We start from the raw sequence: 12743 nt of genomic DNA, 5'->3' as shown, positions 1-12743 counted from the left end.
ATATATATATATATATATATATATATATATATATATATATATATATTAGAGCTCAATAGTAAGGCACATAGGACATTTACAGATTATGCTTTTTACACACCATATGGAATGGTTATGGCAGAAATCCAGGGCAGAGATGATTTGTCTGAAGAACTTGCGAGCCTCCTTGGGAGTCAGCCTTCCTTTTTTCACCAAGTAGTCAAACAACTCTCCACCAGACACATGCTCCAACACTAAATACCTGAGAAACAAAAATATAAACAAGGAATTGTTTGAATTATACCTTCTTATGTGGTTATTCCTCTCAGATTCAGATAGAAATGCAGCAACAGTAAAGCTCACTCTTATTTTTAGAGAGCAGTCAAGATGAAGACACAAAAATACTTACAGATATTTGTTATTTTCATAGACATCATAGAGCTTCAGAACATGAGGGTGCTCTATTAGTTTAAGAATAGCTATTTCTCTCTCCACCTGCACAGAAGGAGGGAGGGAGAGAAGCAGAGAAAGCTTAGAGGAATAATAAGGTTAAAAATGATGGAGATTGAAATGTCAGTTAGGAGCGGAAGGTAAACCTTATATACTGTGAGAAGCAAGTAGAGATATAGTAAAATGCAAAAGCAGTAAGAGACTGAATACTTAGTGAGGTCAGATATAGTAAAACAGATATAATGAGTTACAAGCAGGGGGTGAACATTATGTTAGACATGCAAAAAGGGGTGAAAACCTTTCTGAATCATTACACAACTGATTCAGAACCCAGTTCAACCATTTTGTTCATTGTTGATTTTTACAATGAACTTTCACTAATGGATTTAGTGCTTTCCAAAGCACATTAGTTTATCAATTCTCTGTAATATTGTATTAACGAATAGACATCAGGATCTTTGAAAATCATGAGTCCTGATTCCTTCTGTATGCTTTCTTCTTTTCAGCTGATTCCATGTGTTAGCTCCTGGAAAAAGACCATTTTCTGTTTAATGAACCACATTTTGTTAATATAGCCTTACATTACTGGGTCATTACCTGCTAGAAGACCCGATAATGACCCTAGCACCATTTTTCTTGACTGGGTTGCTATTTTAATTGCAATATGCTAAAGTCATGCAAGATCGTCATGTCATGAGGTGTAAGAAGGTTCATAAGCACCTTTAGAAGAGAAACAGGCCCGCTCTATCAAAGAGCCTCTCCTAACAGGGGGAGGGAAGATGTTTTTCCACATATTCATTCTCTCTTTCATGTAAAACAAGTTTGAAGCTCACCTTTTTCACCTTTTTCTTTCTTTTCTTTGAAAATGGCCGAGGGTCGTAAGAGAAAAATTGTCTACGAAGTGTATGAAAGAAAAGATAGGCCTCAGAAGAGGCAGATATATCCCAGAATGCCCTAAAGATCACTCTTAGTCTTGTCAGCTGAAGTCGCAGTAATGTCAGTAAACGCCACCTCACAGCTGGATTGGTGAGAGATTAATGCCTCCTAAAATGCCTCTCAAAAAGTTAGTAGGTATGCAGATGGTACTCCATTTGTTGGGAGATTTGGTGACTCAAGATACCAATATTTACTGTAGTTCTCTAATATATAGAGCTTTATCCCAACATAGCTGGAGGGTAAAACTGTCTTCTTACCCCATTGTTTACTTTTTGGTAGTTCTAGAAGTTTTTCTAGATACTCTAACAGTATCATAGGTCTAGTTTCACCATTGGTTCTCTACTGTTAGGGTTAGAGAAAACTGCTAATGCATTATTGGCTCTTTTAGGCCAAGAACATTGAGTCTAACCAGACAAGTTATGAGTAGGTCTGGCTGGCCACCCTAGAGGTTTAGGTAAAACATAAATCTATGGGGGTTTGTTGTGAAACCTGTGTATTAGTCAAGGTGCCTCCTTAATCTGTCAGCTTTCCATTCGGTTCAATAAGAATAGCATTGTGGGAGTTTGAACCTGGACCTTGAGAAAGGGGTAGACTGTCCCTGAGTTCTTACATATTGTGAAATTAGGTCTAGGAACTTATGGAAATAAACAAAGAGCAACATTACTTCAGTATCATGTTTTGATATCCGTCCTATTTCATTATCACATTAAAAAGATGTACCCAGATGAAACAGAAGGCGATGGATTCCATCTTCAAAGTTCCTAGATGAAATGACAATATTAAAGCATATTTAAGTCATATCTATTTAATGTGAACTGTTAAAGCTTACAATGAAAGATTTAGCCAAAAACAAATATTTCTGGATGTATGATCCAGAAATATTAGAATTATCCCTCTGAGTGAATGCACTATAACTGACGGTGGTTATTTTCTGTTTTCCTACATTGTACCATGTTATGTTGCATCACTAAAGGATTAAGATATTTAAATGTTTTACACAACTTTTTTTTCAGGGATGCCATTAAATATGTTGGGTATTGTATAAGCTGTGTATGTTCGTTAGAAAACATATTTTTTGTTAACACTGTTTGCCTCTTGACCTCCACAGATCACTGCCTGCCCAGCTCTTCATCATTGCCCATGTGCTGCTCTCAGCTCTAAAAGTTCCTCCTCCACATGTCAATAAGAGCCTAATCTGCAGTCTTGTTACATCAGTCCTATTAATAAGACTATTCTACTGCCTGAAATCTTAATGTGACATGTGTTCTGATTTAAAATATTGTAATCATTTTAAGCATGTGTTTCTTGGTATTTGTGCAGCAAAACCATTTTTTCCTGGTGGACAACTTCACCTGCTTAAACAGATCTCTGGTTTTAATAAAAAAGCACAATGTCTAAAGCAGAATTGTGTTCATTGCTACAATTGTTTTTCACATAATGATTGCTACTTCATTTAGTATGAAAGGCTGGATGCCTCAATAATCTCTTATGTTTTAGATGACTACTAATCTGGTCCTGCCATCAAAATTTTTGTTTCACCAAGCTGTTTTTCTGCCATTAGAAGGGGCACTGTGGTGTGATGTAAGAATCTCAGACATTTTTCTCTGTGTGAACAATAATTGCTGAACCTAACCTACAACTGTTCAACTGAGTCTATCAAAACTTTTCCCATCTCCTTTTTATATGGTCACAAGAAACAAATTCCTCTGAAAAAGAGCAGGAGCCATATCCTTATGCCTTTAAGAGGGCTGTTATGCAACAGTACAATTAGGGTGCTGGAAGACATAATGTCCACTTTTCCTGATATCGCCATATAATAATAATTTAACTTTATTGATCTCACATTGGAGACATTTATCTCTGCATTTAAACCATCCCCTCATGGAGCAGTGGGCCATAACCAGGGACTTGCTCAGGAACCCAGAGTGGAGGCAGTGGGATTTGAACTGGGTAATTCCAACCTTCTCAGAGCACAAGAGCACTGCTCCACTAGGCCAACACTCCCTTAATCAACTACTGACCAATTTTGCTATATTTTATTATTTAAACTCTTAACTTTTTGTTTTCTCTCAGTTTTTTTCTGTTTGGAGTAGTTGCATTTGGTCTGACATTCTGTTTAGCTGTGACACGGTATAGGTACAGGATCTGCACTAGTGATCAGATCTGGTAAGGGCCCTGCTGATGATACGATATGGCAACGCCTCACGTACAAACTGTATTGCGGTCACTTAATGAAATCACACTTTCTCTCTCTGTTCATCATTATTTTATTTTTTTCTATTCAACATTTCATATGGTGACTTAGGGTAGACAAAAGTAGAAATGGTAATAAACAAAGAGCTACTTAATATTCTTGATCTTGATGGCAAGTATTGCAAGTTTTAACAAGGTGATACACAAGTTCACTTTTAATGAAAATCTGAGGACAGGAAAAGACAAATTAAACATATTACAAAAAAATGACCTTTGTGGAGATTATAGAAAAAATAAAACAGTTGCTATTCTAATCCCAGAAATTAGATGGCTCTTGTTAACAATAAGTTTTAAGTCACATAGCCTATTTTGTGTACTTTACCAAGTTAAAAGAGGCTAACCTGTTAGCTACTGAGCACAGCTCTCCAACCAGGGTCTTTTATACCATATTCTTGCATTCTTGTTATTTAGTTAAACAAAAACAGATTTCTTTCAGTTTTCATTGATTATCATACACACCAACACTGCAGGTGCTAAAAGACGCTGCCTTATGTTAAGCCGGGCATACACTGTCAAATTTGCAATCATTGCATGCAGCTACAGCTCAAACTGTACTAGAAAAAAACGCAGGGTTTAAAAGTTCACAGATCACGATGTATGTTGTGACGCTCTGATGCAATATACCTGCTTACACTGTATATCTAAAAACCACATGTCAGACTCAGCGCCAAGAGATGGCGCTGGTCAGACGCGTCAATCTGGAAGAAGAACTCCTTTGTTCGCACATGCGCAGTGCTCAAGGTTCTGCTAAATCGGGTCTTAGACACTCGTAGCTCTGCTTCAACAGCAAGATTTGTCCACGAACACCTCACGACCGCCAACTGAATTCAAAACATGTTTGATTTTCTCCCGACCTTACGATTCCTTATCAGGAGGTGGTCGTGAGAGGCCGATCGCCCCTTGTTACTCCCTGTATACGACACTATGCAGGACGCACAATCAGCCTGAAACTCGGCCCGATCGAAAAATTCTCGCACAAGTGGAAAATGGTCCGGAAAAGGGCAAAAAAATCGTACAGTGTATGCCTGACTTTACTATAGTTGTCCAGACCAACCACAGTGTTTCACGTCATCAATATTCAGCCAATCATATAGTGTAACTTCACCAGCAGTCACAGGGTTCAAGCAGACCTGACCACCCAAGCAGATCTGGAGCCTACATCAGTCCTTGAAGGATTAGTGTGGCTATCGCTGCCAACAGCTGTTCTCCTAGAGATGATACAGTTAAACCAATGGCTGAGCTTTAGCTTTATCTAAGCGTAACTTCTGTCTTCCATCCTATAGGTTTGAAAACTGGTTCAGAGCTTATCAGTTTAGTTTCTCCCCTAGATGAAGCCCTAAAAGATCTAAAAATACCAGTGCTACATGTATGCTTAGAATGAGCAATTGATGCAAAGTCTTAAACAAAATGCAAGCAGATGTCTACTTTAGCTACATGTTCATCTAAGAGAAAATAAATGAAGAGAAATGGTCATTCAATCAATGTTATATGTTTAATGTCCTCGGATAGAACACTTTTTTAAACTAGTTTGCTAAATTGACTGCATTGAGATCTTTTTTTTTGTAGAGAGCCTAAAGATGATGTGTTGGGAATTAGAGCTGTATAAATGAACTGAACTGAAACTGAACTATTTATGTGGACATTTATGTACAAGAATGATGTTTTTTGCAGAAAACTTTTAGTAAATAATAGAAACTGATTGTGTGTAAAAAAAAAAAAAATACTCTGAATAGTATTTGTTGGAAGTACTTAAAGGGTTTTGAGCATAACATGTTCTGAATGGTGGAATAATATATTTAAAATGTGTGCAGCTCTGAACAGCTGCTGGACTCACTGTTGCTGCTCTTTCCTGTAGGTTTAAAGCTCTTTACTTTCCCACGCGACTCCACTTTAAAAGACATAAACTATAACTTGAAGAACTCAGATGATGTATAACCTTTCAGTTCTCAAATAGCAGAATAAATAGCAGAATATACAAATTTAGACACCAGTATATCCCTGTGATAAAAAATTTAAACATTAATATAATTCATCATCCAAAATTCTTTAAAAATGTTCCTTATTAGCCTTTGGAATGGATCATTTCCCTCTTATAAGCAATTGTTTTCCATATTTTTACAAGCAGGTGTCCATTAAATGTCTTAAAAGAGAGAAAATGAGGCAGACCTTTTATGAACCTACATTTTTGAACCTAGCACCATTCACACCACACACAGGGATTGAATATTGACTTCTAAGTTTAGGTCATGCGAGCTGTCCTTTAAATAATCCCCATTGGGCTCAACTATGTATTTCATTCCAGACCTACATCCATTTCAAAATCTGTGGGAGGAGCTAAGGATGCTAAATGCAATTGTTCTTTATTCAATCTAAGCTATACTTGAATGATCTTTGCAGGAAATGGAAAAAAGTCAGCTGTGATTGATGCACAAGTTATTGACACAGTGGGGCTGGGGGGACAACCGGGCCCAGGGTAGAGGGGGGGCCCTGAATCAACCCCCTACATCTTTTGCTACAAATATTATTATTTTATAAAGATATTTATAAAAAAATTGTAAAACACTTAATTTTAAAATTATTAAGTTTCGTAAAATATTTCCTATTATTAATTTCTTTGGATTATCCACTGCAGTATTGGGAAGCATAACCTCCATCCATTCCTTCTAACTGGTTATGCCGCTCACGCAGTTTCTCGGAAGTTTGTCAAGCTGCTATACGTAAGGCTGGCTATGGCTGCGCTGCAGGTGGAGACAGGAAAAGGCAGCACCTGAATCTTCCCCTCTGTACACGGACAAACAGCAGCTCCATCGCTTTAACATGAAGGGTGCTGCGCAATGCTGCTGTGGATGTGAATAAATAGGCAATTCTTCTGTACAGCCTTAAATGATTGAGAAAGATTTTTTTGGTCTTATTTTAAAATGTTACACAAGCAGAAATCACACAAGTAAAAATCTATAAATGGGAACTAATGCGACTGGAGCCTGTATGGAAAGCCAAACGTGCCGCATATTTCATAAAATAAAAACGTGAAAGATCTCTATTTATAAATGTAAACATATAAATATTACCTAAGATGCTTGCATTAAATAAACAAATATATATTTTTATCCTTAATAAATACATGAGATGCTTGCATAAAATATACGGGCAAGACTCATCAATTCTGTCTCAGCTGGCCTGGGGCTGCGTGTATTTATATATTTCATCAGTCTTTCATATCGCATATTAATTTTTAGATTATTTTATGTGGGCTGAACTGAATTAAATTGTTTGGAACCTTTTAGCTCTAAAGGAGGGCAATGTAAAAAAAACATTTTAACGTATCAAGATTTTTTAGGAGTCGTACGATCATGTGGAGTATAGTGTAAATTTACCATCATTATTATTGCAAGCAAATAGTATGTTTTTTGTAAATGAAAAATTGATTAAAAAAAATCTAATCCAGAAAGGAAACTTTTATTTATTTATTTTTTAAACTCATAGATTTAATATTTTAAAATAATACTTTTTATACTTTTTTTTTTTCAGATGGAGTTTTACAAATTGCATTCTTTATCATTTGTGTTTCACATATTCCATTCTCTTCACTTTAAGCCCAATAAAAACACTCGATCATGATGGGATTTTACCAAAAATTCTAAATTGCAATTATTTTTAACCAAAATTGCAATTTTATTTTGATTTATCTTTGCACCAACCCCAAGCTTCTGGCTTTAGAAAGCTTGCTTACCCAGAGAACATTGTTCAAGAGAATAGAATAGAATAGAATAGAATAGAATAGAATAGAATAGAATAGAATAAAATAGAATAGATAATCCCTTTATTCTTCCACAAGGGAAATTTTAGATTTTTACGGCAGCACAAAAATTATAGAAAAAATGGCCACACAAACATGCACCTTAAAAGAAAAACATAATAGTGAAAAGTTAAAAGATAAACAATAAAATACTGCACTGTAAAGTGTTTCACAATATAAAAACTGTGCACCTGGAGAATAAATAACCAATAAACTGCTATGGACATTTCGACAGTAATGGATATTTGAAAATAGCAGCAATATCAGAGTTGTGCAAAATGACAGCAGCATGTTATTTTACTGAATACAGGACCTTTCTGTACAAATTGTGTGAAAACCTGTTTACTTCTACTTGCATGCATGCATCTGAGCGCTAGGTGCAATTCTCTCTACCTTTCTGTGTTGTGAAAAACACTCTTCAAGTGTTAACAGCACCTAAAGGGCTGGAGGGAGGAATGTAGTGTCTTTTTCATGCTATATGTACATAAGTATAGTGAGATTAATCATCAGTGCCTCTGCAATTTGAAAATTGTCAATTTTGTTAAATTGCGATTATATTGTAAATGCAATTAAATGTCCAATTAAGACATTTTCGTTCTGTTAAGCACTTCTTTACTTGCACCAATAATGGTGACTCCAGAGAAGAGCTACTTTGCTTTTACAACAACCTAAAGCCAGAAGAATTTTGTTGTGTTTTTGTGAAACCAACCCCCAAAATATCAATGTATTCATCACAAAGCTGCAGAACGTCCCCTCTCATGCTAAGAATGCTCACTGCAGGCAGAAGACATCAGGATTGAAAAGAAATTTTATTTTAGTCCACTTTGTCTGGAACGGCTCTCATCAGAGGGCTTAATTAGCAGACTGAAATCACTCCTATTGTTCAGCACAGAGAGACAGTGCCCACACACTCAGAAGAAGCACCGACGGGCTTTTACTGACAGAAATAACCGGTGCTGTTGCTGTTCCTGCAGAGGACAAGCTTTAAAAAAATGACAGACATGCAGACAGACACGCATGGATGATTCAGAGAAAAATGAAAAAGGTAGTTCCATACCTTCATTAGAACTGATTCTGAGAGTTTTTCTCTGTTCACAATCTTTATGGCCACCTTTTGCCCCGTAATACAGTGGACACCCAGTTTCACCAGGCCTGAGAGGCAGACAGAGGGAGGGACAAAGTGATGAGAGGAGTGAAAACAGGAAGGAAGCAACAGTGATAAATAATTCATCATGTTTTACTGACAATGTCACAAACTCTGCTCAAAATAAAGGCCACTCTTTAGGGAAACGTCTCTGACTTCTTACTCCCCAAATGCCATCAGGACAATTCTCTCTGGTAAAGCTGTAGCAGGCAATTTAGAATTAAAGCTTAAAAAAATGACAGGTTTGAGAATTGACCAGTTGTTTGTATAACAGAAAGCACTCTGCATTTTTAAAAGTTATATCAACATCCTTAATTTAATCATTTCAGCTGGTTCTGTCTGAGCTGGAGTCAGGTTTCACAGATACCGTAAGTGCTTTATCACTTGGTCATTGAGTAATAGACTTTTCTTGTGCTGAGAAACCTGCTGATAAATTCAATGAAGCTAGCAGCCCGGAATGATGTCAGACCTGGAAACTCAACAAATCGCTTTTTCTGCTAAACAAACGCATCATACATAGACCACCGGGTCGCGCCGAAAATAACACTCTTCATCGATGAAGTCGTTACCGCCGGAAGGAGTCTCTGTGTTATTTTAAGAGCTAGCGAAGTGTTGAAAGACGAGATGTGATCGAGTAAAATGGCTTCAAATTTTTAAGACTTTTGTTTTATCTTGCTGTAGGAGAGAAGAAGAGATTTTCAGTAGATGCCTACAGTGGCTGAGAGGTGCCCTGAAAATACAATAACATACATCGTATAAAAAACAATACTGCAAACACAAAATTTGTAATAACACAAACACACATGAAATGCTGCAAAACAGCAATGCTGCAATGAGAAAATAGAGAGCAGTTTGCAAACATGCTAAAAATACCAAAACCCACTGAAAACATGGAAATGATTCTTAACATGCAAACAGAACACATTTGAAGGGAAAATGCAAGTAGGAAAAAACAACTACAAGTAAAGAACATCTGCAGACTAGCTCCGTTTAACAGAATTGCTCCAGACCACTAGGGGAAGATGACATCAATTCATACGGAACCAGACACTATGGGATGCTACAGAGATTTGGGGATCTGAAAGTCCACACTAACCCCTAAACCCGGGTGGAGTGGGTACTATATAGTGGACTTTATAGGAAATCAGTTAACTGACCGTTCGGACGGATGATCACTACTTTTTAACGTGCATTGTGGGTAATTTCGAGTCAACTAGTTTGTTTTTCCTCCAGCAGACGATCTGACACTCATTTAAAATCTATAACCCCTAAATAGTGCTCTATCTATAGGGATTAGGGCCATGGTGTTTAAAAAAGATCAACAGGAAAATTACATTTTCATTTCGTCCTTCTGAGCGTCCTCTGGGTGGGCAACTTGTTTATGTTTTAAAATTTAACAGAAAACAATTTTATTGACCCACAATGGGGAAATTGTGGTGTTACAGCAACAAAAGATTAACGCCAAAGGTGATTACGCAAATGTGGTCCTAAAAATATGTAGGAAAATAACAGAATACATGACAGAGTTAAAAAAAACAAAAAACAATTAAAATACTGTTTTTTTTTTTTTTTTACAAAGGATATGATCGACCAACATTAATCCCAACGACATTCTAAAGCCACTTTAGAGATTTTAGAAAGTTATTTCTCATAGATTATTATTCCTTTAGCCAGAGACCGAACATTGAAAAAACAAAACATATCAGTTTATGGTATCTGATTGGTGATCAAAAATTAAATTACCGAAATATCAAATATTCCATTATTTTAGGTCTTTAATGCCACTAACCAAGATTCATATTTGATTATCTTTTTATTAAATAAAAAAAAAACTTGAAAGTTAGGGGATTTACCTTTGATAAATGTTTTATAGAGGTCTTTGGGTTTCCAGATTTCTTTTAAGGTCACTGTTTGTTTGTTTTATATTTGCCATTTTAGTTCATTCATTCACAGATTGGTCCATTTTTGTGTCCTGGTATTATAATTTTGTTAATTTTCTTACTTGTGTTCCCCTCTTCCCTCTGCTGTTCATTACCCCTCCTCCTTCAGGCTACTTTGCCTTCACTGGTCTCAGCTGCTCCACATCCTCCACTAGATTTTTAAACTATCTTACTAAATTAACTGAAATCAACTGCATTTTTTTGAAAACCAGGATCTATTTTTTGTAGAGAGCCTAAAGATGATGTGTTGGAGTTGGAGCTTTATAAATGAATTGAACTGAACTCTTATACTCTTCCCTCTATAAAAACTCATTGGTTTTAATGTTTAGTAGCTGTTTTTTGTTGTTGTTCAGGGTTTTCAAATCTGCCCTATTCACTAGTCCTCCTGTCTGATGTAAATGTACCTTTTGTTTAGATTATTAAATCATTTAATTCCTTTTTTAATGTTGTTCATAATTCATTGCTTCCGAGTTCCTGCAGTTTAGTCAACGTACCTTTTAACCACTAATGGTAAGATATAGGTAATCATCTCATTTCAAATCTGTTGGATTCAAAACTACTTAAAGGAAATTACAGGACATTCTTTTTGCTCCTTAATGTGTCACTTTAAAAGTTGTATTAAAAAACTAAATCAGCATTTCTGACATTAAAGAAATTATTGGTGCATCACTGTTTAGCATTATATGTTAAAGAGAAATCTGGACAGACTTTGTCTGATAGTGGGCCCCTGCTCAGCATTTAAAAAGCTCCAGCCTTCTTTATTTTCCAAGTGAAATAAAAGGGGCCCCACCTGTCTGTCCCTTCCCGAGGGTCTTCTCCAGCCGGTAAGGCCCCACATACTGGCTGGACTGGCTCACAGTTATCTCTTTGCTGCTCATGTTTGACTTTATCCCGCGAAATAAGGCAGATGAAGATCATGTGCGTAACGCCTCAATGCGCATCCCAGACGGTGGAAGAAATAGATGAATAAACAAATAAATAAATAAAGTGGTCGTGATCCGAAGCCGGGGCCCTGCAGGCTACTCCCTTCAACTTGTCAGATCCGGAATCAGATGTGTTTCAGCCCCGCCGGTAATGCAGCATCATCCACATGGAGAGGTGGGAGGAAAGGACCTGTGCGTGGAGCCCACTGGCCTCAGTGGAGCAAAAAAAGAAGAAGAAGGTGGACAGGAAGGCTACTTTAGTCTCAGATTGATTCCTGTTAAGAGTTCAGTCTCAAATAACCCAAGTCAGATCTGCCTGATTGGATCCATCCCGAGGATCAATACCAGGGACCCCCGTCCTCCCGGGCTCCTGCTAGAACATCACACATTTCTCGGCTCCTGTCAATCCAGGGGCCTCTTCTGCTCAGGATCAGCTTGTCTGTTTTTGTCCAGATTATAATCTGCTATCGCAAAGGCAAGAAGAATGGGTTTTCCAATATCCGGTGCAGACTTTGGCTCACCCCCTCCCTGGCCCTGCATTAGGAAGCAGAGGAAGAGGAGGGTGAGGGTAATAAAAAAAAAAAGAAAAGCCTCCGGGAAGGCCGAGGCAGACAGGACAGCTCAGCGGAGCGGTGCGCTCCCTGCGCCGGTGCTGGTGGAGGAGGATCAGTGCTTGGTCCGATGGTTAAATATTTCTAGAAAAAGACAAACATCCTCCCACTCTCTTTGCTCGCTTCCTGAACGGCTGTGCTGTTCATCTCACGGCATCCCCTCCCTCAGCCGGCGCGCGGATGCTGAGCAAACAACTGAACCGAACCGGATATGAACCACAGAGCGGCTCCTGAAAGAGCCAGAGATCCAGAGAAGGAGCGGCTCTGCTCTGTCTGCTGCAGCCTGCTGCTTCCCCCGCCGGTTCCTTCTCTCTCACACTCCTCTCCTCTTCTCTTCCTCCAGCTTCCTGCTCTCCATCGGTCAGCATCAGCATCCGGGTTCCACTGATGCTGCCCCACCCTTCTCTCTTTCTGAATGCCACTTCCAGTTTCCCCCGTAGCAACAAAAGAAAACCTATTTGAACTTCCTGTCTAATGCTTCACCTATATAGAGTCATTTATAAACCCCATAAAATAAAATAAAAAATAAATAAATAAATGAAAATCTGAGGAAATCAGACTAAATGAGTCATCTTGGAAAACAGTGGCGGTTCTTGCATAAATATCACCCTGGGACAAATATCCACCCCCACAGGGCCACCAATCTACAGAGAATAGATAGATAGATAGATAGATAGATAGATAGATAGATAGATAGATAGATAGATAGAT

At 37.7% G+C, this 12743-nt stretch overlaps 1 protein-coding gene across 4 annotated transcripts in view; it reads right to left on the bottom strand.

Annotated features, from left to right (window-relative positions):
• The window catches only part of LOC107100944 (serine/threonine-protein kinase BRSK2-like), a 45744-nt gene extending 33339 nt beyond the window's left edge, over positions 1-12405 (bottom strand). For all 4 annotated transcript variants that reach the window (XM_015399637.1, XM_015399640.1, XM_015399638.1 and 1 more), the window contains exons 1-4: positions 11289-12405; positions 8472-8566; positions 389-474; positions 101-241 (exon numbers count right to left, since the gene is read on the bottom strand). In XM_015399637.1, coding sequence (XP_015255123.1) covers positions 101-241; positions 389-474; positions 8472-8566; positions 11289-11376 — 410 coding nt within the window. In that variant the 5' untranslated portion in view covers positions 11377-12405. The remainder of the gene's footprint in view (positions 1-100; positions 242-388; positions 475-8471; positions 8567-11288) is intronic.
• Between the last annotated feature and the right edge of the window lie 338 nt (positions 12406-12743).

Source organism: Cyprinodon variegatus, unplaced genomic scaffold (genome assembly GCF_000732505.1).
Source record: "Cyprinodon variegatus isolate N-32 unplaced genomic scaffold, C_variegatus-1.0 Scaffold1033, whole genome shotgun sequence".
In the NCBI taxonomy this organism is placed as follows: domain Eukaryota; kingdom Metazoa; phylum Chordata; class Actinopteri; order Cyprinodontiformes; family Cyprinodontidae; genus Cyprinodon; species Cyprinodon variegatus.
This window is presented reverse-complemented; position numbering and strand designations above follow the sequence as displayed.